The sequence below is a fragment of the Pararge aegeria genome, chromosome Z (genome assembly GCF_905163445.1).
Source record: "Pararge aegeria chromosome Z, ilParAegt1.1, whole genome shotgun sequence".
Lineage (NCBI taxonomy): Eukaryota > Metazoa > Arthropoda > Insecta > Lepidoptera > Nymphalidae > Pararge > Pararge aegeria.
In genome coordinates this window covers 762,253-789,468 of record NC_053208.1, presented here as the reverse complement: position 1 = coordinate 789,468, position 27,216 = coordinate 762,253, and the positions used below count along the sequence as shown (strand labels likewise).

The following is a 27,216-nucleotide window of genomic DNA, read 5'->3' as shown; positions in this document are numbered from 1 at the left end:
GTTCCTTATAAGTTGTCATATGGAATGACGATGTAACTTTGAAGTGACGTTCTTTAAGGATATTAATATATATTATATGTTTACTTGCCCTTCTAGCAAATGATTGACATTAATAACCATCGTCATATCGAATTACAAAAAATAATAATATCGCTGCACTGAACTGTTACAAGGCTATGTCATTATTGTTGTAATTTAGCCTGCGGCCATCGAAATAACAGAGGTATATAATGTAAGGAATTTCCTCCATCTCAGGGAAGCATTACATAACACACTCGGCGACCTGGGCGGCCTACTAACCTTCTGGAGTGAGTTCGGCTGGCTGGAGTGACCTAGCGCGGAGTCGTTCCAGTACAACGGATAGTTCCGGTCGACTTAGTATGGAGATAAGCCCAGGAGAAGAAGAAGCATTGTATCACGTTAAGAAGAGCAATACTCTTAAGTTAGCACGTTAACTGTCAGTATTTTAGCATGTATAACTCTGTAAATACTGCACATTACGCAATAACTATACACGTCCACTGCAGTAGTCCTGCTGCTATTGTTCTGCTTCAAACATGCATAAGCTATCCTGTAAGCGCGGAATGTATGGCCAACTGACAGGCGAACGGAAACATTGTTTCAGCAGCCGGATTATAAAGTAAGCAATACTCACTCTTCGGGCAGCGTGGCGGCACCTTCCTCCTGGCCCGGGGCGGTGACGTGGTACACGCAGAAGTTCTCCAACAAAGCTCGCATGTCCACGTAGTTGAAGAAGGGCTGGAAACTCGTATCTGTTGGCGAACAAATCCCAATTCAGAAAGAGGATTTGAATATTGGATAAAAGAAGGCGTTACTTTGCAGAATTCTTATGATATTTTATTTAAGAGTAAAATTAAAGAGTTCTTACTTAGAAAGAGATATTATGCTATTAAAGAATATTTACGTGAAATTTTATAGAACTTTGACATATATTTATTGATAGATTTGTTGTATATTGTTATTATTATTTGATTAAATAATTGACAAGAATTTAATTAAATGAGCATTGTAAAGACATAATTTTTTAAGAAATCAAATTTTAATGCCAATTGAGGCCGACCAACTATGTAACTCAATCTGCAAATAAAGAAATTGAAATTAAAATTACACGATACGAATCTGGACAGTGAAATTTCCACCATCAGATTTTCCGTAATGTACGCTCTATGCACGTTTCGCTCCGACACCGGAGCATCCAATGGAGTTTTTAGTGAGTGTTTTTACAGGCAATTTTTACACTGAACAATTGCTAAATAGCAAACGTGCGTAGAGAGTATATTACCAAAGATCTCTTTGGTGTGGAGTATAAAGATTGAAGGAACTATAGCACAGCACAGATTTCCCTTCATCCGCGGAGTGTGGCAAATTCTAATATTCATATTTATTCTTTATTCAATGACAATAAACTAGAGGATGGATCACGACATCCTGGTTTCAATCATCGATTTCTCTACATCTGTGCTCTGTCTGCGAGAACACGTTGATCAGTCGTCTGCCCCGGATATTACCGCTAACATGGAATGCTATTTGTTAACACCGTTGACTGTGAATTTCAACGTTAAAAATTGTGCATATGTTAAGATTACAATGAAATCAGATGAACCATGAAATATTTAAAAATTAAAGTTTGCAAATTAACATAAAAGCGAACGCTTTTTAGCCTTCACTATTAATCTCTGTTACGTAGCCACCAATGCTATAAAAATTTGTTCATTTTAATTCATAAAAAAGAATGTAATTAAATTTAACGAATATTAATGAAATATATTTGGGAGCGTAAAAGTCAGGCAAATACAATGAAAAGAAAACGCACCGTATCGTAAACCCGCGCCCTTCAAAAGTCGGCTAAAATATCTTAGTAATTACTTCCCAACTTTATACCGATACACGTAGAGTCTATATTCCGAGGTAAAGATGTACCTCATTACAGTTTTCTTGTCCTAATTTTTTAAAGTTGGCATTAATGTTAGGATCTGCGCTTTATATGGTTAAAATTTAATGAGTACAAACATATTATGGCCCCAATTAGTGCAGTTCGCAATGCAGGGTAGTGTGCCACCTCGCAACCCACTTTAAATAATATGAATAATAAATGAAAACGTAACCGATTTTCTTACGTTAGGCTTACGTTCTACGAATGTTTGAAATAACTTTGTTTATTCCCTTCCATAGCTAAGTAAGTTTGATAAGTGGCAAGTATTTCTAGTAAAAACAGCTACTAGACCTGCGTAGCGCAGTTGTTACTAAAAACACAAAGAAATAATTCAAAAAAGAATGTTCTAGAAATAACTAACTATTCAACTATGGAACTCATTGCGAATGATTTACAGTTGTTCGTTTACAAGTTCCTTCCTCTGTCTTTGACCTAGATACCTTTGTCAGATCTTTTATTTTCAAAATTTTGTTATGGAGCCTGGCCTAGTTACAGTCTGCGATTTTAATTTTATTCCAAACTAGACACACATTTATCCCATATCTTTTTTTTGTTTTTTTTAAATCGTTATTAGGTAATTAAAGATTTTAAACTAAGACTTTCGTGGTTAATCAACATTTCTTAAATAAAGTTCAACGAGTATATACCACGTCAATATTTTTGGATTTGTCGATATTTCGACCCAGTTGCATGGATCGTGGTCCCGTTGTGACCAATGTTATTAGGTACACAAAACAGGTAGATCTAAATAAAAGTAGTAACAAGTTTTGTTCTAAGCTACAACCCAAAGTATATGTCCTCGACTTGAAATTAACTTAAACAAAAAGTAAAAATAGAATTAAAGTTGAAACGAAAAATAACCATTTAAAAAACAATATCTATATAATTTATAACCCCGAAAGTTACGTGGAATAGTGACTAAAATTTTTGTTAAAAATATGAATACGTAATATTAATCAATAGCATCGATAGAAGAGGGTAAAATATGAGACAAAATCTTTCAAAGCGTCAGGTTTCCGGGTTATAAATATCCACGCTTTAGCCAATTCTTAATTTTCGTTATAAGTTTATTGACTCAAGGGCACCACTCTTCAGTAAATAAACCTTTAATGGTTTAATGGTAATCCAAGCCTTAATCGACTACCAGTAGTTATGTAAGAATTTTAACGCGGGAAGCGGGGATAGGAACTTAAAAAAGGCTATTAAGGTTAATCTAGACTAAAAAGAACGAAGAGCAATAATTTAAAGCCCATTCGAATATTTACTCTTAGTTTTATTTATTAACCACCAGTACAAAATTGGCAGCTCATATTTCGGAAACCTGATGCCCTATGCGTTTGTGTTTAAAAATTCGTGTTTAAATTGATTCATACATGTTTATTGCATTGCAGCTATTTATAAAAAATGTAGGATAAGACGTAGAACGGACATAATCCGTTTTACTGTCAGACGAAATTTTTATGTTATTTTTCCTTTCGTATGATGATAAAGAAAGATCATTAGGCGCGTCGCAGGTAGCTGCTCCAAGCGGCACAAAACCATGGAATTTGGGACCCTACAAAAGACCTATGTCCAGCAGTGGACGTATATCGGTCGATATGATGATGATGATGATGATAAAGATTACTGTTGATCGAAATGGAAACTCCACAACTGAAAACTGCATATCACAGGCAGAAGTAGAAAGAAGAAGTTCAGGTCCGGAACATCGTCTATAGGTTGCATCTAACTGCCATTTTACAATATGTTTTAGAAAGTGTGCTTAGGAAGTATGCAAAATTATTTAACCGTCACCTTTTTTTACCTTTTTTAATTCACCGCTTATTAACCTAGCAACACTTCGCAGGGCTTGAGACGTAGGTGTATTCCTTCATCATCGTCATATCATCACCCATTACCGGCCCACTACAGGGCACGGGTCTCCTCCCACAATGAGAAGGGTTTAGTGCCGTAGCTAGTGGCGTGCATAGAGGGTATGCAGATATTATAAAACTCCAGTAAGAGTCATAAAAACTTAAGAGTAGGTTATTTATAACTCTTACAATTCTTATCGCAGAGAGATAACTTCACAACCAATTCGCGTGACTGGCTGTTGATTGTACGTCCACTTTTCAACATGTTGAAACAGAGTTCGTACTATATAACGACAAACACAAAAATCGAGTCAAATCACTATGTTTAAATCAATGTCCAAAATAGAAGAGCCAAAGTTAGCGTAATAGTAAAAAATATATATCAAACTTAAACAAGCGCACAAAAACAAAAACTGCGCAACGTTACTTACGTTACGCTTACGTTCAACGAATGTTTGATAAAAATTTTTGGAGTTGTCTTTTTATAACTCGTGCTGCAGATGTTTTTCATTTTATATCATCTGCTAGCTTAGTGCATATCCTGTGCATGCCACGGGCCATAGTCCACCACGCTGGCTCAGTGCGGTTTGGTGGTTTTGCCGTATATGCCTGTAAATACAACGGCGACCACATCCCTCAGACCGTAACACACATGCTGCTTGTCCGAAGAGATAAACATCGCGATAGTTCTTCGGACGAGCTCTGTCACAAAAAGCTACTAAAACCATCGAACCGAAAGATGCCAAAAGTATTAGCGACTTAAAGCAGTTCACGTCTCATTATAGCGCATGAAGCGTTTTGTTTCGTTGATTGTAACGCAGCAGCGTAATATATGAATTTCTTCGAAATATTAGTACCTAGGTACTTAATAAACCTTACACCTTTTCCAGGCAAACTTGATGAACCTTAGGTAGTGTTAAGTAATTGTAAAATGATGTTAAAAAAGACCAATCTGCTGAGTTTCTATTTCAACATCATCTGCCTTCCGAACCGGTGGTAGAGTCACTACAAACAGACTGTTTTCACGTTTCAAAAGTGCTAATAAACGGGAACTAGGGCCGGTTTAAATACTTTATTAGATATTACATACTGTTCACTTACAAGAAAACTTAAAACTGATAGAATTCATTTTTATTCTTGTTATTGGCGATTTAAGTTCTATTCCATTCAGGCAATCTAGCGTTGCGCTAAAAAAAATGCATGGAAGAAGAAGTTTTGCTCAAAAAACCAACCAGATAATTTAGTCTCGAAACTAAAAGACATTCGCTAACGAGTTTTCTTTTCGGAAATAGACAGTCGGGGCAAAACTTTCGCAAGCTGGACAAATTCGCGGCGCAGGCTGTTGCAGGCACACTTTCAATTATTTTAATGTACGGGCTCTCATGTTAATGCAAATTACATGAAGCTAAAGCTTGACGCACATCACCAGCACATCGACCGCACCGAATGCGCGGAAATATAGAACCTAACGTAGCGTAAAGAGAGGCGGTTACGTCAAATCATTCGCTACAGCAGGTATACACAATTTGACTCTGATGGAGCTTATTAAACTGACAATTTACCTGTCAATTGCCAGACATCCATACTTCTATTGTAATTGCAAATGTGTGTGTTTTTGTTGTGTCCTATATAAACAACCAATCTACTTGATTTGTGTCACAGAGTTAGTTGAAAGGAAGGAGAGTAACATATGCTACTTTTGATCCTGTTAAAATATCAAATTGCCAAGGATTTACAGGGACATTCATAGTTTTATACCAAATATCATTAAATTGCTTATTCACCGCAGGTAAAACAGCGGAGCGCAACTAGTTAATAAATGGTTTTATATACACTTCTATTTTTTTTTTCATTTTTTTTTTTTTTTAAATAATAAGCGTAGTGGAAAGCAGTGATAGCTCAGTGGGTAGGACTGCGACTTCACTTCCGGGGGGCGAGTTCGAATTCCAATACGCACCTATAACTTTTCTCAGTTATGTGCGTTTTAAGTAAAATATCACTAGCCTGAACGGTGAAGGAAAACATCCTGAGGATCCTGCATGCCTGGGAGTTCTCCATAATGCATTCAAAGCGTGGAGTCCACCAATCCGCACTGGGCTAGTATGGTGGCCAGGGCCCTGTAGTAATGGGATGATATGATGATGAAATAGTAATAACAGTTTTTATTCAAATGTTTTAATAGTTATAATTAAGTAATCCAAGCTAATATAATGTGTGTTTTTTGTTTGTGTTTATTAACGATACGTACGGACCGACACTGCTCCAAAGATATTGAGATTTTACATAAATTAACTGATAAAAAACTAAGAGTTGTACATGTACAGCTTATTCTAAAAAAAAATACCAATACCTATTCGAAGGCTCAAAGTAATCAGTTTTACTTAGTGAGAAATTAAAAGGTATCACAAAAACTAAATAATAAAATATGTAGATTTTTTTGTGATACAAAAATAGCAACTTAAACTAATAACAGCTCCTAATGAGTAAATAATTTAAAGGTATTGTATATTATAGGGATTGAAAATGATTTTCGGTTTACAAACCTCATCTCGCTCCCCTGGGAAATACGTCATTCCGAAACCATTCACCTGTTTAAACATCGCTAAAAAAATTATTACTTATCTATGTAATTGAGTATTATGTAAGTTTATAATAGCATAAATTTATATCATATATATCTATTATAGTATATATAAATTTATATCGGTATTTGTGTAGTAAATGTAGTATGTATGTCCATGTAAGTTTATTTAATTTTTTTGTAACATACCTACTTTATGCACCATCCACTTTCCAGTTTTTATCGGCTTCGTACGCTCAGGTTGCCTTTAAAATATCACTTTTAGTGATAAGGCCACCTTTGCACCCTAGCACTAAGTACTATTACTGTTTTCCTTGTATTTTTCCTATTGTGTTGTGTAGCAATAAAGTTTTTCTATTCTATTCTCATGTCTGCAGTACTAAAGCAAGTTTCGATTTCTCACCTACTTTTATCAAAACTCCATATGTCATCTACGATCTGAAAGTTCTAAGAGACATGTAACATATATTGTTAGCTCGTTCTTATAAGAGGATCGCAAGCATTATTTATCACCTACACCCATGACAGAGTAACAGCATTCGAAGTTATAAGTTAGTGGCAACGCAATTTAGCACCTGTGTGTAGCAACTTTAAGCTACTTGCTACTTCCTACTTGCACCTACCAGTCTTATGAAGTATAAGCCTGCGACGTTGTTATGTTGTTAGTTTCCTAAGTCTGTAACATATATTGAATAAAGATAAATAGGTTCGTAAAACCTAAAACATCAAAATACGAGAAAATAAAACCGACTTCCGAAATAAATGTCTTTACTGAACTCTACCAAACTGTTTCTTATTGTTACGCCCTGACAGGGCCTCATGACTATGTAAAGGCATGGATGCAAGTATTTTTTTTTTTTTTTGTATAAATAAAGTTTGCATACTATGTGCTAAAAGTTGCTTCGAGTTGCGAAAAATATGCCGTGTGGTGACCGCAGATCAGAATAAAGTTGCCAACACCCCTCTTTTTCCCGCGGGTGTCGTACGAGGCGATTAAGGGGTTATAACGAAGAGCGGCCAGCAGAGCCTCTGTACCACTACTACCATCTACTGCGGTCACCAACCCTGCCCAGCGTGCTGATTATGGGTAAACCCTCCCGTTGGTAGTAGCACTCGACTGTTAGGCTGATGATGATGAAAAAGAAATATGGGTGTACCTTGGATAAACAGAATACATCTGTGTAGCCTTTTCGAGTGTACAGGCATGTTGTGTGATTGCGTGAATAATGCATGATAGTCATGCATGCATGCGAGCAATTAATTTTGCAAATCCTTCTTTGCATGACGGCGTTATGGCATGTTAAGCCGGTTAAAAATGGAATTAATGTTAAACATTGCATTGTGAAACTTTGATCATTGATGCAGAGTTAAGATGTCCTATTCAAAATAAACAAAGTTTGAATATGTCGTTTTATTCCGACGTTAAAGTTTTTCGATACTCGAAAACCACCCTGGGAATGCGAGCCCGCAAATCTTACTAGGGGCTGTGCTACGTCAAGTTGGCCCTCTAACTTTAAATAGGGTACATGCTTACTAACTTTTCAATGCAACTTAGACCGTCAACTGAAAATAGGATTTTATTCGTATTTCTCTCGTTGTAAATCTGCTAGGATACATGTTTTAGTTAAGTTAGGCACGCTTGTGTCCACACAAGCGTCATTGTAACGTCGAGTATTAGGTATCCCGTTAATTTCATTGGTTGAGCTGATAGTGATAATGAATTTTCAAAGGACCAATGCAAGTTTCTTTTCTATCTTCTAAGTGAGTATTTCCTTCAGAGCAACATGCAAAAGAATTTCAACAATTTTGGAGAAAACGGTAAATTATAAAAAAAGACCGCCAATTGCGAGTCAGACTTACGCATTAAGAGTTCTACCTTATAAATAACAAAATGGCTGGTTTTTTGGTATGTATTGCGTTTAACTCACAAAGGTTGCTTTGTGCTGCATTTGCTACACTGATAAAGTTTAGTATGTAGGTAGACATCAGTATCTACGCTAGTGCATTACGAAAATTCCTGTAAAACTAGTCGTAAGTTGGAAATAAATAAATATAATCATCGAATTTTCAACGAAGTATTGAATTTTATTGGCTTTATTATACGGTTATTCCGTTTCGATAAAGATGCCGATAAATGATGGCATGAAGTCGATTGAAAAAAAAGGGGCGGGTGTCATAGACAGACAAATCAACACAGTTTTTACTAGAAATATCGAATATATATTATTTCGATATATGGATATATCAAATACGAAGTCCACAGCTTGTATTAACGGTGTAGTAGAAAATAAAGAATTAGAACAAGTAAGTAGATTTGTTTTAGAATATTACACCAATATATTGATGATATACAATATATTGATGATATATCAGGTACCATTATTGGCAAGTTCTGCATCCCTACAACGAAGTGATGAATGAATGAATGAATGAATGGATGAATAAACTTTTTTGTACACCAAAAAAAATAGTTACAGAGCTAGAGATTATAATTTGGTGGCCTTATCGTACATAGCGATTTTTTCCAGGCAACCAAAGACGCGAAAGGAAAAAACGGATTCTAATAGATTTCCATTTGTTTTCGAAACTCCTTATAAAAATATGCATTGTAAACCAACCTCCTTCTTTTGAAGTCGATTAAAAATGTAAGCCGTAGAAAAATGCGTCGGGCGCTAACTTTTAATGAGGTATTCCCGAATACAGGGTGTAACCAGGGCGAAATCGGGCAGGGGTCAATAAACTGTCGCGGCCGAGGGCGCTCGCAAGTTTACCAATAAGTGTAGTACCTATATACAGAGCCCTGTGGCGCGGTGATGCGATTGCCTTGTAACAGTTTGCCGTTTCAATCGATTGGAAAACTAATTTTTATTTTGACATTTCGTTCATCAACATCACTTCAACCGATTGACCACTGCTGATATAGCATAGATGTCTCTGAAAAAGTTCAAAGTTTGTATTAAACGTAAGCTTATAGAAAAGTCCCATTATAGTATTAAGGACTGCGTCAACGATTAAAATGCGTGGGTAGTTTTAAATGACAATGTGTGATGGTGATAACAAAAAAAAATAACAACCGGCTAAGTTAATTTTGGGCTTCTTATTAGACCAGGGCACGTTTGGAACCCTCGTATGTTTACTTTTAAGTTGACGAATTTAGTTATCGTAATCACCTCACTTCTATGTAATTTGTAACATATACTCCCACGTCCATCGGTTCTCCAAACTATGTGCCCTGGCTATTGCCTCTTCACATTCGGGACTTGCTCAGCTATATCGGTGATAGTTCTTTCGCATATCATTTGTGATTTGATTACGTGGAGAGACACCTAGTATAGCTCTCTTCATCGCCCGCTGAGTGATAAGCCTTCTTAAGAGGCCCATAGTAAGCGACGTACTGCTCGAAGACTTTGGTCTTCAGGCACTAAGGGAATTTGAACGAAAATATGCCGCGACTATTTCGTGAAGTTCAATGAATTTACTGGAATGAGAATCGGACTCGTAACGATGCAATTATATGAAAAAACTTAAAAGAAACAAAAATAACGACGTACGTAAATAGGTAAAAAGAACTTATATATAGATCTACATAAAAAAATACATGTCGATTCACACTGAACACGAATCTCGAATAGTAACACGACGTGGGCTCACGTAGTGTTGCGCTATGACAGAGCGACTTGAATCACTAATTGCACTCATTAACACGATATTTCGTCGTTTTTCACAAACACCAAAATAGGACAAACAAATTTTTTAGGCACGACTGTATTCATTTGTTTTTATTTGTATTGTATTTTCACCGAATTCGAGCATCAATTGTGCATTGAGCTAATAGACAACAAGGGAACGCTGCGAAAGAAGTGAGGAAAATACCTATCCTGCCTACCGTATCGACAATGTTAAATTTATTAAGGCACTAGCTATTAAGCGAAGCTATGAAGCGGTGATGAAGGATTGGGTAGGAGCTCCACTTCACTTTCGGGGGGCTGAGTTCGAATCCCAGTACGCACTTTTCTAAGTTATTTGCGTATTAAGTAATCAAACTATCACTTGCTTCAACTATGAAGGAAAACATCTTGATGAAACCTGCATACCTGAGAGTTCTACATAATCTTCTCAAAGTAAAAGTCAAAGTAAAATATTTCTTTATTCAAATAGGCACATATAGTGCACTTTTCATGCGTACATTACATGTAAAATATAACATAGGAGTGAGTTGATGGTGATAACTAAATTAGTTAAAAACTAACTAAAGCTGCGAGGGTTCCAAACGCGCCCTGGTCTAAGTAGAAGCCCACAACAAACTTAGCCGGTTGTTTTTTTTGTTTTCACCATCTCACATTGTGAAACGTGTGTGGAGCCCAACAATCCGTGGCCGCCAGCCTGGTGAACTACAGCCTTAACCCCTTCTCATTGTTGGAGGACACCCCAGCTCTTCAGTGGGCCGGAAATGGGGCAATGTGATGACTAGCTATTATCCGCGTTCTTCGTCTGGGTTCATTAGTTTCTTGGACGAATATCGCGGGAATCGTGTTTCCCGAATACAAAAAGTGTCCTTAGATCCTATGTTAGTTTCCCTTTTTTCAAATAACTGTATGCAAAAAAAAAGTCAAGTCGATTGGTTGCTCTTTTAGGGCGTAGAGTAAGGACAAACCAAATTACAAACACACGGCCGATTGGCGCAGTGGGCAGCGACCCTGCTTTCTGGGTCCAAGGCCGTGGGTTCGATTCCCACGACTTGAAAATGTTTGTGTGATGAACAAAGTGAAGTGTCTGGGTGTTTATATGTATATTATAAGTTTATATGTATATTATAAGTATTTATGTATCCTATTCATAAATATATATATCAGTCATCAGTCATCGGGCTGGATGGCGATGTGTGTATTGTCGTCGTATATTTATTATTTGGAGATGTCTCTTAAAAAGTTCAAAGTTTGTATTAAACGTAAGCTTATAGAAAAGTCCTATTATAGTATAAAGGACTACGTAAACGATAAAAAAGCTTGGGTGTAAATTATTGCTCTAACCAGGTTGCTCTTCTAATAATTTAAAATGATATTGTGAGATGGTGATAACAAAAAAAAAACACCCGGCTAAGTTTGTTGTGGGCTTCTTCTTAGACCAGGACGCGTTTGGAACCCTCGTAGCTTTAGATTTAAGTTTACGAATGTGGTTATCGCCCTCATCTCACTACCGTGTGGTTCTTATGTACGCATCAAAAGTGCCACCTGTGGGCCTACTTGATTTAAGATATTTTTGACTTTGACTTTGACTTATTTACTTTCGCATTTCGGATAGTAACAGAAAGTAAATGTTAAGCCAAAAACATCTCCAAATAAGATTCCGTATAGGAGGTAAGAGTGACCAGATTAACCAATAAACACTACTCAAACGACATCCCGGGTTCGATTCCCGGCAGGGCCAATTTGGGAATTTATAATTTCTGAATTCTCTCTGGTCAGGTCTGGTGGGAGGCTTTGGCCGTGGCTAGTTACCACCCTACGGACTAAGACGTGCTATGCGATTTAGTGTTCAGTTGTCGCGTGGAAACCGATTAGGGGTATGACTACCATTTTGAATTTGAATTTATGAAAGTGCGGTGTCTGTTACTCAATCACGTAAAATCGGCTGCACGGATTTGGAATAAATTTGACATGCCTCTAGCCTTTGACATGGATAAGAACATAAGCTACTTTTTATCCCGATTCCTTAAGATGTTACCGAGGGAAAATTGAATATTGTTAACAAGCTAAGCCGCGGGCAGACAGCTTTGATGTAGCATATGCTATGGAAAAGCACGTGTACTTTCTATACCGATCCCTTAAATAGTTCCCCTGGTGGGATTAAAAATTGTTAACGAGCGAAGCTTTAGACCCAATTCTGAGGTCCACGCAGACGAAGTCGCGGGCAGAAGCTAGTAATATAATAAAAAAAAAACCATCAACTCTATACATGTCGTAGTCAAATGAATGAGTCTTTTTCAGACGCTTTTAGGATACATTTTAGGAATATACAGTTTGTTTTCCCTTTTGTTATCAGGGAAGCTGTTCGGGCCATTGTGCCGGGATTATCGGTTATCTCTACAAATAGGTCCCATTGTCCCTGGTACCGGTCCCTACTCACTATACCGGGGACAGACATCCCTCGTGCCCTGATTACAAACTGCAACTACTCTTAATTTGTAAGTTACGACTATTATCAGGTGTTTCGGTAATACCGATCGGGTCAATGGATGGATGGCTGTTGCCCGCTACAACGTCTGCGTTTGTTTAACTTTTTATTGAGTGTTGAATAAATATGTAATCCGCCATTTTGTGGAAGCCGCCTTCCTGGACTGACCAGGGCGCGTTTGGAACCCTCGTAGCTTTTTCGCCATCACTACTCACTGCAATGTACACATTTTGTATGTAATCAACGCATCAAAAGTAACATTATGTTATTATTAATATAATAATCTTGTTTGTTTTCAATTATATTAAATTTTTAAATTTTGCATGTTTATGTATAAGCAGAATATGTTGGAACTTTGTATCCTAAACACCAATAACTAAACCATATATAGAAAAATAAATATTTCATTCCATTTTATTTCATATTGTGCCTCTTTACTTTGATTTTCATCAAGGGCAGGCAGCTGACACACTCACGAGTAATTTAAATAACAGACAAAAAAAAACTAAATCTGTTCATCGTTCGGGGGGTACGATACCACAGACACAAACACACATACTCTCACAAATACACACACATCCATACAGACACGCACACGAACATACATTTACACACACTCACAGTCGCATTTGCATCCGGGATTAAAAAAAACAACTTTGTAACCAATGTTCGGCTTACTCGCTTAACCGACCTCGACGAAATTCGGACCAAAAAAAAAAATCTAACGATTCCATACATAAATAATTGTGACGTGCGTTAGTTGTGAACAATTGAGAACGCAATTTATTTTCTATTATGTCGCCTGCTTTATTTCTATAACACCATTGAAACCACAATAGAAGATTTTCTCGGTACGCGCAGATGCTTTTTCTCGATAAAGGATAATATATTTCACCACGCAGTAGATACGCATTTCATTTTATGTTCTTATACGTGTTTCTTTACTAGTAGTAGAGTTTTTAGTTACAGAGCTCGTCCGAGGCAGTAGCCACTACGGCTATGCTCATTTCTGTCGCCAATGAGTCCATGAGCATGCCGCTATAATTACAGGCTTAATTAACAGTAGCTGTTAAGCCTCGAGAGCACACAGAACAGCAAGTGGTGGGACGTGTTCCTTGCACGTCCTGCGAAGCTGTTTGCAGACGATAGTTTAGCACGTACTCTCAGATGGGCCACGTTCTTGGTCCGACAATCATTACAAAAATATATATACAACGTGTAAATGAAAACTGAAATAATACTTTACTGGCTGTAGTACAAACCGAAAAACCGAAAAACTAATGCTTTTTGAGTAAACCATTGCCACTGAAAGAACACACTCAGCCCTAACATCAGATGCAAAATTGAAATGACTTTATATTAGTACACGTCGCATAGCGTAGGTACTATGCGCGTGTAGGTCTTTTATCTTCAATAGGGTTGTCATTAGTAAATACTTAAAATGTTTTGAATTCGTATGTATGGAAAAATAAATATGATATGAAATGATTCCTTATGAAATATACTTATGCATCCTGCAACCGTACTTCGTAATTAAGTTACACGTTGTGTATTACACCTTGGTAACCCTTTGTGTTGAAGCCCAATTTGACTGGAATCTCAGCCGGTGGCTGACGCAGTCTGATATTAGTGGGCTGACCTATTGAGTATGACGGTTATGTTAAACTAGCCACGGCGAATACTCGCATCAGACCAAATAAGGGAAAATTCATGAATTACAAATTTACACTCGTCGCTGTGCCATAGAGGTGGCCAGTAAATAGGTAAGTTTTGAGGCATCCTTCTTTCAGTTTCCCGATTTCCACCAGTAGTCGGGTTTAGTTTTGCAACTTTGTCTTATTATAAGTTCGGCGGAGCAGAATTTCTGTTTCCCTCGGATAAAGTAGCCTTTGCTTTGCAGAGAGTTTTCTGCTGCCTGCGAACTCCTCACCTTATGTAACTGTGAAAGTTCTGTCAAACAATCCCAACTGGCGAAACGAGCCTTAAGAAGATTTGGATATAATTTGTTACTTACAATTAATAATTAAAATAACCTCATTCATCATTGCTGAATGAGAGAAACTCTAACTAAACTCTATAAAAGTTTGTGTATTTTTAATGGATATACTTTGAAACTAATGAACCGATTTTAACAACTCTTTCACTATTTGGCTATTTGAAAGCTATTTTATCGAGGAGTAAGTATTTAATTTCAGTAATGATACGTGTTTATCCTAAAATAATGACATTTGTGTGGCAAGAAGAAAAAACGTTAGTGATATTATAATATTATGAGGTTTCTTTTACAGCATTCTGGAATAAATTACCGTGTTCTAAATAAAAAGCGCTAAGTGGCATTCAAACGTGAATTGAATGGTCTAATTACAGGCGTTTCATAAGTCGAAATACAGAACACTTGAATTCTTGGTGTCTTCGATTCTAAAGTCGAAACATAAGTATGCGAAAATAGTAGAATTATTCACTATCTATTTACAAAACAAAATCAAAAATTTTGTGAAAAAACTTGTAATAATACTAATAAATCAAAAAATTTCGAGGAGTTGTTCAAGTTACTAAGTATTAAATATCGAATATCACATGTTAGTGAAAATAACCGACATCGACGATGGCTTAACGTGTTCTTTGGGACACGCAGAAAAGTAAAGACCATTTGGGACTTTCAAAGTGGGCCATTGAACATCGATAACTAACCAGGACTCTGCTGGTACAGGCCTCATCTCTCATAGCAGAGATGGATTTAGAGTTATAACCTCCACGATTCTCAGTACGGACAGAGAACAACATCATCAATCTTGAAACAACAACTTCAATGCTGGTTTAATTTGTTGCAATAGTTAAGATTATTAAGTACGTAATGTTTGTAATAATAAACTGGACCAAAACTTTACGTGGTCCCGTAGCATGATCTGGGGTTGGTACTGAATATTTTCGACACAAAAACCTATGATGTCACTGATCTTGATTGTAACACTGGAATCAAATCCAGCACTTCATGAATCGTAATTGACATGCTAGCCAGTCTACTAACGAAGCGCGGAGACCGTGAGAGTCGAAACAGTTGTTGGCTGGTAGTCATAAATACTCACTGTTGGTCTAACGAAACGGTTTCAGTAATCCTACTATTATTAATATAGTCTATCATTTATTGATTTTTTTTTTTTTAATTCTCAACAAAACTTAAAAAATAAAAAAACTATTAAAAATTTATAAGAAAAAACATCCACCCTCCGCTTGCGGGGCTTTTGAATGCCCAAGCAACCGGCGGTCAGGGCTCCAGAGTGTTATTATTATCATCCCTACTTCAATACTAATATTATAAATGTCAATGTAAGTTTGTTTGTTACGCTTTCACGCAACAATTATTTAACCGATTCTCATGATACTTTGTACACATATTCTTGGAAGTATTAGAATTAATATAGGATACTTTTTATCCCGAAATTAAGAGATAGAAGACAGAACTCCTCAGCGGTCAGCAGCAAACCCCTCATTTAAGGCTTAGCGATACTGAATACATAATTGCTACCACATTTATGAGGACTTCAGTGCTAGGACTAGATAAAAAATGTTCTTCGTTAACCTTCAGCATATGAATCAACTAACACTGCTATTTCGATTCTCCCTTTAACGATTATTATTCTTTGTAAGTGATCGAAGGAGCTAAGACTGATCAGACAGTTGTTTTAAGATATTGTTACTATGTGAATTGAAAAGTTACGTTTTAAAACTTTTTGTTTTTGTTTTTATAACAATGGGTATTCTTAAATTTTTTTAGAACTACAACTAACTAAAACGAAATCAAACGCAGACGAAGTCGCTGGCAACAGCTAGTAATATTAGAAATGTAAAAGTGTGGCTGTTTGTTACTCAATCGCGCAAAAACGGCAAAACGGAGTTGGATGAAATTTGGCATGCATGTAGCCTTTGACAAGGAAAAGAACATAGGCTACGTTTTATCCCGATTTCTTGAGTAGTTCCCGGGGGAAAATTAAAAATTGTGTACGAGCCGCGGGCAGATAACTTTGAAATTTGGTACGCATGTCACCTATGCTATGGAAAAGACATGCACTTTCTTTGCCGATCACTCAAATACATAGTTTCCGTGGTAGGATAAAAAATTGATAACGAACGAACTGGGAAACCATTCTGAATTATAAACAATTCTGAAGTCCACACATACGAGGTCGCAGGCAGAAGCTAGTACACAGTAATATAGTATTACCTTTAAATGCAGTAGTTTGCCTTTGTGTTGGCATAGCGAAGAGCTGGTTCGAGACAAGTGCTGTGTTCAAGACGTTCCTTTGTCGCGCAGCAACTAGCTCTTAATTGGCCCGCGAGCACTCTTGAGCGGGCTGTGCTCACAAGTTTATCTCTCGACCAATAAAAGCACTCATCAGCCGCTTGGAACTTGAGTGCTCTTGATTTCCTTAGCGGCGATTGCTTTACAAGAAACCATAGGCACTCTTTGCTATGGATCAGTCTTGTATAAGCCGGGGATAAAAATCACTGTATACCCACTAGCAAAAGGTCAGTTGACACCATACACAATACAACCACACATAGTACAATTTTGGATTTTATATGAGAAAATATCAGACTGTCAAGTAAAAAAAAAAAAGTGTGAAAGAAAGCACATCAGAAGTGAAAAAAGTAACGGTGTTTTTATTAATTTATGTTTATTATGTTTTTTCAGTATATAATATTAGCACTATAAACTACACACACTAACCTAACAATGTAAGCCGTTTGGCTTGGTTAAAATTAATATTATTACGTATCAATAAAAACTATTGAATGAATAAAGATACATATAGCAGCTGACACTCGGCGGTTCGAAGTTTACCCGATCGAGTCTTTCACCTCAGAGGGTGACGGTTCAGACTAACTTACTACCTTCTATCAGCAACAATCTTTGTACGGTGCGCCAAAAGAAGTTTCCACTTAAAAAACAAACTAACAAGATGAGGTAGATATCCGATTTACAGCCAAAGATTTAAGATATTAGTGATAAGCGACAGTAAGTCGTCTTATTCTATTTCACTTTAACTAAGTACTTAATTTTTAATGAAGCGGTGATAGCGCATTGGGTAGAAGCTCGACTTCACTTTCGGGGCCCGAGCTTAAATCCTCGCACGCACCTCTAACTTTTTTGGGTTAAGTAATTAAAATATCACTTTCTTCAACGGTGAAAGAAAACATCGTGAGGAAACCGGCACGACTGAGAGTTCCACATAATGTTTTCAAAGCCGTGTGAAGCCCACCAATCCGCACTGGGCCAGTGTGGTGTATTACGACCTTAACTCCTTCTCACAGTGGGAGAAGACCCGTGCTCTGTAGTGGGTCGGTAAAAACTTAAACCTTAACAGACACTTGAAGCGGTGATAGCACAGTGGTTTTCCGATTATGGGAAACCAAGTTACCTGCACTCTTGTAAACTTTTCGAACGTGTGTTTGATATTTATCACTTGCTTTAACGGTGAAGAAAAATCAGCGTAACCTGCATGCCAGAGAGTTAACCGTTATGATCTATAAGCCGTGTGAATTCTACCATCCGCTTTTGGCCAGCGTGGACGTCCGAACCCTTATCCGCGTATAAGACACCCTTAAAACATAGACATATGTTGACCTTTTAAAGGGGAACACCTTTGTCATACATGTTTTATCGAAACGGTCGAAACGATTACGCAGCGCACTCAGCGGAAGCTCTCAAAAAAATACTTTCGATTTTGAAACATTTTTTATTGGTGCCACGCTACTAGTGGTCTTAGCGTGATTATATATAGCCTATAGCCTTCTACGATAAATGAGCTATACAAAACTGAAATAATTTTTCAAATTGGACTATTACGGATATGAATCTAACTTTCCTTTAAATTGTCTTTATTAATATTTGAATTTGTAAAAATAAGACTCGATTTCATTCGGAGTAGGTACACTAACACAACAACACTTCACCTCTAGAATGCCAGGGAAGTACGTACAAAAACAACTATATTGGGAACGGAGTCAATGGTTAAAGTTTGGAGTGATCTGCTCGGCATCTGGCCGCACATCAAATTAGCGATCAGAAACATAGCCTTGCTTTTAGACTGCCAGCACTTTCTTTACTTATTGAAATAAATGACTCTTAACTTAGTTCCAAGTGTCAATAATAGTTATTGATAAATAGAAGTTATCATTAACTAAAATTGACATATGTTGTGCTCGATAAGTTAAGAGCCGCACCTATAACGCTCTTGGGACAATTTTTAAAGCTATCAAATACATCAACATCAAACCATTACTGTCTCCTCTCTGATTAAAAAAGTATGCCGGGCATCGAACTCGGTCTCTATGAATGGAGGGCGAAGTTCTGACCACCAGGCTATCAACGCTAACGAAGATTTATGACTGCTATTCAACTTTTAATAAAGATAAGTGATAATGAAAGCCGACGTTTAACAAGCTCTGCATGAAATTATCATCTACGTGGGCCTGCTCAACTTTTCAGTCAACTTTTCTACCCGTCCATCATGTCTTCCAGTTTCGCATTCTGATGACCATAGCATCTCGCTTAATTTTTCTAGGACAATATGACTCTCGAAAATCTCCACCTATCAGACTACGACCTCACATATTTTTCGTTGGGGACTTTCGTTCATGCTTTGAACTAATGGCTGGATAAGTTCAACGCATCGATCGGTCTCAGAAGAAAGGTGTTAATACAAAATACGAACCTCTGTCTTGTACTACGTTGATATGCCATATCGCAACTAGGTCACGAAGAATTTACCGTAATGGAAACTCTAAGAACGGCATGAAAGAGTGAAGGCTTCATTTAAAATCGTTCAGGCGAGTATCGCAAAAAATGTCTCTTTTCAATAGAGACTATCTATTAGTACAAGGAATTTGTCGGTTCCTTATAAAACATGCTGTATTAATGTCATCAGTCAGAATGTTTATTACTTTCTCTAAACATTCTTATCTTGAAGTTTAGCTAGCTGGCATACTAGTTATCCTGTGGGTTTGCGTGCGTAAAAAGTGCGTTCGTTTGTTTATTACCTATGTTTGGCTGAACTAGTGTTGACGCGTTGAATGCGTTTAAATCGGTCCACCCGCTCGAACGTTACCATGCACTCAATAAGTGGCAGAATTATATCACGCCTGTTTTTGCGTGGGGGCTGAAAAATGTCGTTGGCGAAATAAACTTTGCAAACATAATTAAAAACTGTTAGAAAGAATTTAAGAGTATTAAATTATACGTTTTCCAAAGCATTCCTACCCACACAGTTTCATGATGACCTAATTTATAAACGGCGTATTAATTTTTTTTTTTTTAAACCATTACTGTACAAATCGTTTGCGCGAGCTTAGATCTCACGTGGCTTGAAATAACCTTTACCGTTTAATTGAATTATTTGCATTACGTAATTGCATGACATTATTAGAATCGTAGTTTGCTGATATGGTCAAGTGAAAATATAGCTCCGACAGATTCCTATTGAATTAGAATTAGTATTTCCCATAGATTTAAGAAGATACAGAATCCTTCCGGAAGTACGGAATGCATTGTGTCCAAAAATAGTGAAAACGCCCCGCGTACGTCTCACTTACACGCGCGGATAGTTCCTAGCTCACAAACTTTTTCCCATTTTCCCCATTTTATGGAGAACGTTTAGAACATTAGAGGTAAGATAATTACTGTCAATTGCTAAATTGTATGAAGTGTCTAAATTGTTGAATTTCCTATAGATTAAGAATTTTCAAATAAAAAACAACTCTGTCGGTTTTGAAATTTCACGAACAGTTACTTTCCAGGACGACATGACCGTAACATTTCATTACAATAACATCTCTGTTATGTGATTTTTAGAGTTTTAGCGAAGTGTTACGTGACCTTTTTTATTGCAAACTAGTTTATTATCTGAATCTAAAAGATGGACTCTTTCATTATACGCGATATTAGATATGACATTGTTTCTGATAAAAATATTCGGCACCCAAATAGCCAGAACTACACGGAAAAAAATAGAAGAACTGTGATATACAAACAAACCTTGCTTGCTACGCCGTAGACGGATATGACGTCACGCCTACGGCATCTCCAATGAAATGTGACACGCAAAAATCTTACAATACCTAATTATACTGAAGATGTCGTGTAACGTAATCTGATAACATTTGACCACAATCCACAGATTTGATTACATTCCACAAGGTGTGAGGCATGTAGATTGTACAAGTATATGCAAATGATTGAACAGCTATCAAATTTCCGGTAACAATGTTAAGATCTACATATAGACAATATAGTGTTATAGAGCTACTTGTATACATTATTGATCACTGTGTAACCATCCTATACTACCAGAAGATGCTACATTTCTTCCAGCAAGGAAAGTGCTGCTGTTCTTGGCGGTGTGTCTAAAAATTACTATAATACACACATCGCCATCTAGCCCCAAAGTAAGCGTAGCTTGTGTTATGGGAACTAAGATAACTTATGAATGTTTTTATGAATAATATACATAAATACTTATAATATGCAGACACTGAAAAACATTCATGTGTATCACACAAACATTTCGCTGCCCACTGCGCCAATCGGCCGTCAAATAGCGGCGTCACAATAGATCGTAATCGGTCGACGTGACACCAGGTACCTGGCGAACCTGAGCCGCAAGCAGAAGAAGAAGTTCACCATCCTAATAAATAGCACTAGAAAGAAGTAGAGCTTAGACACATCACGCTCCAAGCCGACACTACATAGTATAAAAGTGAAATACAGTGGATAACTATTGGTCTTAAAGGAGAATCTAGTTATTCGCTAGGTTAGGAAGAGTATCTCAACTTAAACTAATTATGGAATCCGTGAAAGAACCTGAGCACATGTTGCCAATATTTGCTAAGGGGCAATTAACTTAGTTCGTGACCCACGTCTGGATCCCAGGGTGACAGAATGGTGACCTTGTAGCGGAAGATCCACCCAAAAGATTGCCGGAAGTTGTCACGCGAATCGTATGGAGGTGATGTACTGAAGCCGCATAAGACCTTGGGGAGTAGAATCCCTAGAAAAAGGCTCACCAACGCATAGGAGTTCGCGTAACGCATAGGCAGTGTCGTGCACTCCTCTTTTAATAATATCGGGACCCGTTCCACGTAGGCTTTCGTCCGGTTCATTTAGCCTACAGGTTATTTAGGACGCCTAACCCTGGATGTAGCTCCAGTAGTCGGCATCTTTAGTTATGGACGTGCAATGCGTTCAAAATGCAGTGGTAGGCTCCGGAGATTCGGCTTCTCTTTCTTTCAGCGTTATTAAAATATCACTTGCTTTAACGGTGAATGAATATATCGTGAAGACACCTGCACGACTGAGAGTACTCTATAAAGGTGGGTAAAGTCTATCAATTCGCACTTGGCCAGCGTGGTGGACCACGGTCTCAACCCTTTTCACTGTGGGAGTAGACCCGTGACACTACAGGGGTAGCTGGCCGGGAATGGGTTGATATTGATGATTTTGAACGCGTTAGACGCTTCTATTTTTATTTTGCTTATTTCATCGGTAACCGTTTCATCGAACGGTAAACCGTTACCAGGTACTGTCAAAACACGTCGTCTAAGATGGCAGTCGATGAAGAGGCCGTCACCTTGTACGAATGACGACTACAAGGATCGTAAATAATATTATATAAAGGTAGTCGCCCTTGCAGAAGAATTCAAAGGCAAACAAAAGAAACGTACGGTCCAATGCGTAGTGATATTTTATGCCGCTTGTAGCAGGGACTCCCTGCGACTTGTTTTATGTTGTCTGCCCTCTTTGTGGGGTAGGGGGGTTTACTAACATTAAGCTTTGTCAGAATCGACAGCTAAAAGTAATATTAATGAGGTTTAACAATATGACGTCACAAATTACATTTCGCGCGTATGAATTAAACGTTAGGACGTTAAATTCGATAATTAGGGCCCCGAATGAGGGAGCGGGGCCTGTTTTTGTGTTCGTGGTTCATTCATTAACTGGGAGCAATTCGCCAACCGCACAACTTGTTCAGAGGGACAATCAGCATTCCGATCGAGTTTCATTTTCGTTAGAGACACTGCCTACGTATTATGTAAGTTTTCCCACCCCTCGTATCGAGTAACGTATCGCAAACATTTTTATCGCGTTCCTGGTCCACTGCCCATTTCCGTTAGAAACTCTTAATATAGAAAATTTACTAAAAAATGTTACAAAAAACAGTTGCTTGTTATTTTTATATCTGGCGATATTTTTCTCCATTGTTTTTGGTGTAGTTTAATTACTTTTTTATTTGATTAGATACACCGAACTCCCGCAATACCCACTGCTAACTGTTGAAGGTCAGAATTCGCGACTGTTTCAGAATACGTAATTTACATAATTATGAGACTGAAATTAATCTCTATTGTTTATTTATTAACAATGCACGGGCAACCAATGCACTGCACTTGAAGAAATTTGGCATAATTTCCATTGCATTCTGGAGAAGGATATAATCTTCTTATTATCCCTAAGAACATAGGGATACAAAACTACTTAATTAACCCGATCCTAGAGATAATGTTGGTAATTCCAAAATAAAGCCTCCAATAATTCTCGACTTATTTGTTAGAACGGCTAGGTATTACTCTCAGCTCTTTTATTTTTAATTGCGAAAGAAACTGTCGACTCGGTTCCTCGCAAACATACCGAAGGCACTACATTATTGAGTCAGTCCCAACATTACTGTGAAGACATTATTATACTGGACTCGACGAGCGTTAAAAGCTCTTTGGGTACAGTCAACTCACTGAGTGCACTTACACTGGTACGTAGATCTAACAAAGAAGGATCGAGAAAAACCAAAACCAATTTCCGATCGCTTGGTACCACTGATGGTTACATTAAACTGTTTACAAACACTAGTTTTAAGGCTCCCTTTTCAATCCGGAACACTTATAGTTGCGCCTTTTCTTTTAAAATATAGATACTTGGAGCCTGTTACAATTTCCCAACTAATATTATAACGCGAGTATGTTTGTTTGTGCTTTTTACAAGTTCTAACTAGACGGCCATAATCATAAGCTATCACTGCTGGACATAGGTCTCTTTCAAGCAGCGCCAACTCTTCCTATTGTCAGCCTTTCTCATCCAGTCGTCACTCCATTAAATGCCTCATTAGATCTAAATGATAGGTACTCATATAGACAATAAACCCTTTCAAATAAAAATAAATTTACATTACAAGGTCGGTTTAGGTATGTAGTGGCACCACAACATGAATAGGCATGTCGAAAGTAAAGCAGATATTTCATTTCGTTTAATGTCTATGAAAGTGGCAGGAATTTTCTGCCTAACAACCCCTATACCAAGTAATAAGACAAGATTGCGGATGAAGATATACCCAGCGTCAAGAAGAGGCATTTTATACAGTAAGCGTAGCAGGTTTCATTAAAATACACTCATAACTCTTTTTCCCACACAAAAGGTTATTACTAAAAGTTTGTGGATATAATATGTTACATATATACTTGCGAGGGCGCGGAGTAGTGCTTTTGCAGAGCTCGTCCGGGTAAGTACTCCCGCCATGCTTGTTTCTCCAAGCAGCATTGTTGCGATACTATGTCTGGTCTGAAGTGTATAGTACCGGTGAATTTACAGAAACTATGTAATTTCAAAACCAAGTTGACCGTTACCACAACTCCACAATTCTGGGTATCAAATAAAAGGGCTTGACTATTAGAGTAATGTGCACTAAATTGAAAGTCGGCAGATTTAAAAATTTTAATTTATTTATTCTACGTGACTTGGCCAACAGCAAAGGATAACATTGTGAGGGCCTGCATGCCTAAGAGTTCTCCATAATGGTCTCAAAGGCGTGTTGAGTCCATCAATAGAAGACCCGTGCCCTGTTATTACAGGGCACGGGTATTTATGTAACCGGCCTATTGGCCGGTTACATAAATATATAAAATATAAATATACTACGACAATGCAATCTCGCAATCTAGCCCCAAAGTAAGCGTAGCATGTGTTATGGGTTCTAAGATAGATGTTGAATATTTTAATGAATATAATACATATAAATACTTAAAATGTACAGATAAACACCCAGACAATGAAAAAAAATCATGTTCATCACAAAAACATTTTCCAGTTGTGGGAATCGAACCCACGGCCTAGGACTCAGAAAGCAGGGTCGCTGTCCACTGCGCCAGTCGGCCGTCAAATATGTTATGGGTTTATATGAAGATGTTGATGATGTACCTCAAACATGCAAGCTTATATGTACGTGTGCAAAATTATATAGAAATCAGTACAAGAGTTGAGCCGATCTCAGATTAATACTTTCTCATTATTAATATTTTATATGAGTATGGAATAACAAACACATCTGATATCTATAAGCCTTGAAAAAATTCTCGGAATTAATCAGCGTGGGATGGAGAGCATAGCTATGCGCGAAGTGTCTCTACGTGATTAAATCAGTAATTAATCAAAGCTGCTGTTAAAGCTCAATGAACTGCGAAGCTACAAGGTTTAAGGGCGTGCCGCGTAAGCGGAAGATGGGGTCCCAAGACGATGGAGAGGAGAAATCGTAGCTTTGGTAGAACAAGCATTGAAGCCTCCACTTCGACCACACATAATAAGAATAATTATCATTTATTATGAAAATAAAGCTTAATTTGGTATGCTCCGCGAAAAGCAGGAGAATCTGTGTGGTGTCATTTATAATTTCTTCAATCCGTATACTCCAAACCAAACAGATCTTCGGCAATGTTAAGGGATTAATAATAATATCCTAAATATTTAATCCTTTTAATAATAATTGTTAACAATTATTCATTGTAAAGTCGACATCTGAGGATGCTCCGAGCGAAACGTGCGTAGAGGATTTTTGGTGATCTGTTGGTGGAAAAATTATAAATTACACCACACAGATTCTCCTGCTGTTCGCGAACTATAGCAAATTAACCTTAATTTTCATAATATATCATAGATTTCCGCAAAGTAACGCCTGCTTCTATCCAATTATCATTTATTGCAAAATCACGTCAATAAGGTTTTACCTATTGGTTTAGGGTACAGTGTATTGCCTGAAATTTAGCATGCAATGTTACAAAATAGTTACATACGCCAAATTAATTGATATTAAAAAAACATAATAATAACACTTAGTCAGATGAAAGAATTGTCACACTAATTAACCTCTTTGGCGAAGTAGTGCGCGCCGTGGTATTATAAGTTGGAGGACCTGGGATCGATCCCCAGCAGAGGCAAATTGGGAATTTATACTTTCTGAATATTCTCCGGTCTTGTCTGGTGGGAGGCTTCGGCTTAGGTTTTAAATTAAGTCGTAAAGCTTTACGGTAATATGCCGCATGGAAGCCGATTAGGGATATGGGTGAAACTGCAGTCAAGAGCTGCCTAATTAATATTATAAATGTTAAAGTGTACTTTGTTTGTTTGTTGATTCGTCGTACCTTCCCACAATAAATAAGCAATGGATCAAGTTGATGAATGGCATATACATCGACACTCGTAGTTAGTTGAAAGGACGGAGGCTAAGATTTAACTTTTAATCCCAGAAAAATAGACTGTTCCCACGGGATTCGTAAAATAATCTACAAATCCTAACAACAAAAAGATGTACAAAAGTGGACACACGTCAGCTAAAATGGTGATGATGTTATCTCATTAAACATTTCCTGACGTTTAACCTTGTACCCTTCTAATGATTGTAGAGTACCATTAGAAGGGTATTTTTATGTAAAAACCAAAAAAAAACCCTTCTAATGATGCTAAGGGTAACGGGAACCGTTTTGATATTTCACCCCCATTTCGTCTCAATTATCCAGTCTGCCGAGATTATACAGTCTACAAAATATGTGTTATACATACATAACGAGTGTTTTATAATAAATAAATAAATAAATATACTACGACAATACACACATCGCAACCTAGCCCCAAAGTAAGCGTAGCTTGTGTTATGGGTACTAAGATGACTGACGAATATTTTTATGAATAATATACATAAATAAATAGCAATATACATATAAACACCCAGACACTGAAAAACATTCATGCTTATCACACAAACATTTTCCAGTTGTGGGAATCGAACCCACGACCTTGGACTCAGAAAGCAGGGTCACTGCCCACTGCGCCACCCGGCCGTCAAAATAATAATATGACTTATTGGAATAAACGTGTTTAACTGATAAAAAAACACCCCGTCATAGCTCAGCGAGTCGCGAAGGTGAAGTGGCAATGGGCAGGGCACATAGCTCGGAGAACCGATGGACGTTGGGGTCTTAAGGTGCTGGAATGGCGACCCCGCACCGGTAAACCCAGCGTAGGTCGGCCCCCAACGAGGTGGACAGATGGCACGGCCCAGGACCGTGAATTGTGGAACTTCCTATAAAAGACCTATGTCTAGCAGTGGACGTCCATTGGTTAAAATGTTGACGATGATAATGAAATATTTTGGTGAACAAAGTAAAGAATATCTTTTTGCAACATTTTTTTACACGCACGCATGGTCTCGCACGTTTGTAAGTCAAAATGCGAAGTGCGAACCGGTTTGAATTACTTGGCTTTACCTCACTATGATATGCATGTATATACATCATAATATAATAATAAATAAATATAGTACTACAATAAACACACCGCC

At 37.5% G+C, this 27,216-nt stretch overlaps 1 protein-coding gene across 3 annotated transcripts in view; it reads right to left on the bottom strand.

Annotated features, from left to right (window-relative positions):
* The window catches only part of LOC120636488 (protein NDRG3-like), a 161,065-nt gene that overhangs the window by 71,129 nt on the left and 62,720 nt on the right, over window positions 1–27,216 (bottom strand). For all 3 annotated transcript variants that reach the window (XM_039907988.1, XM_039907989.1, XM_039907990.1), the window contains one exon: window positions 656–773. In XM_039907988.1, coding sequence (XP_039763922.1) covers window positions 656–773 — 118 coding nt within the window. The remainder of the gene's footprint in view (window positions 1–655; window positions 774–27,216) is intronic.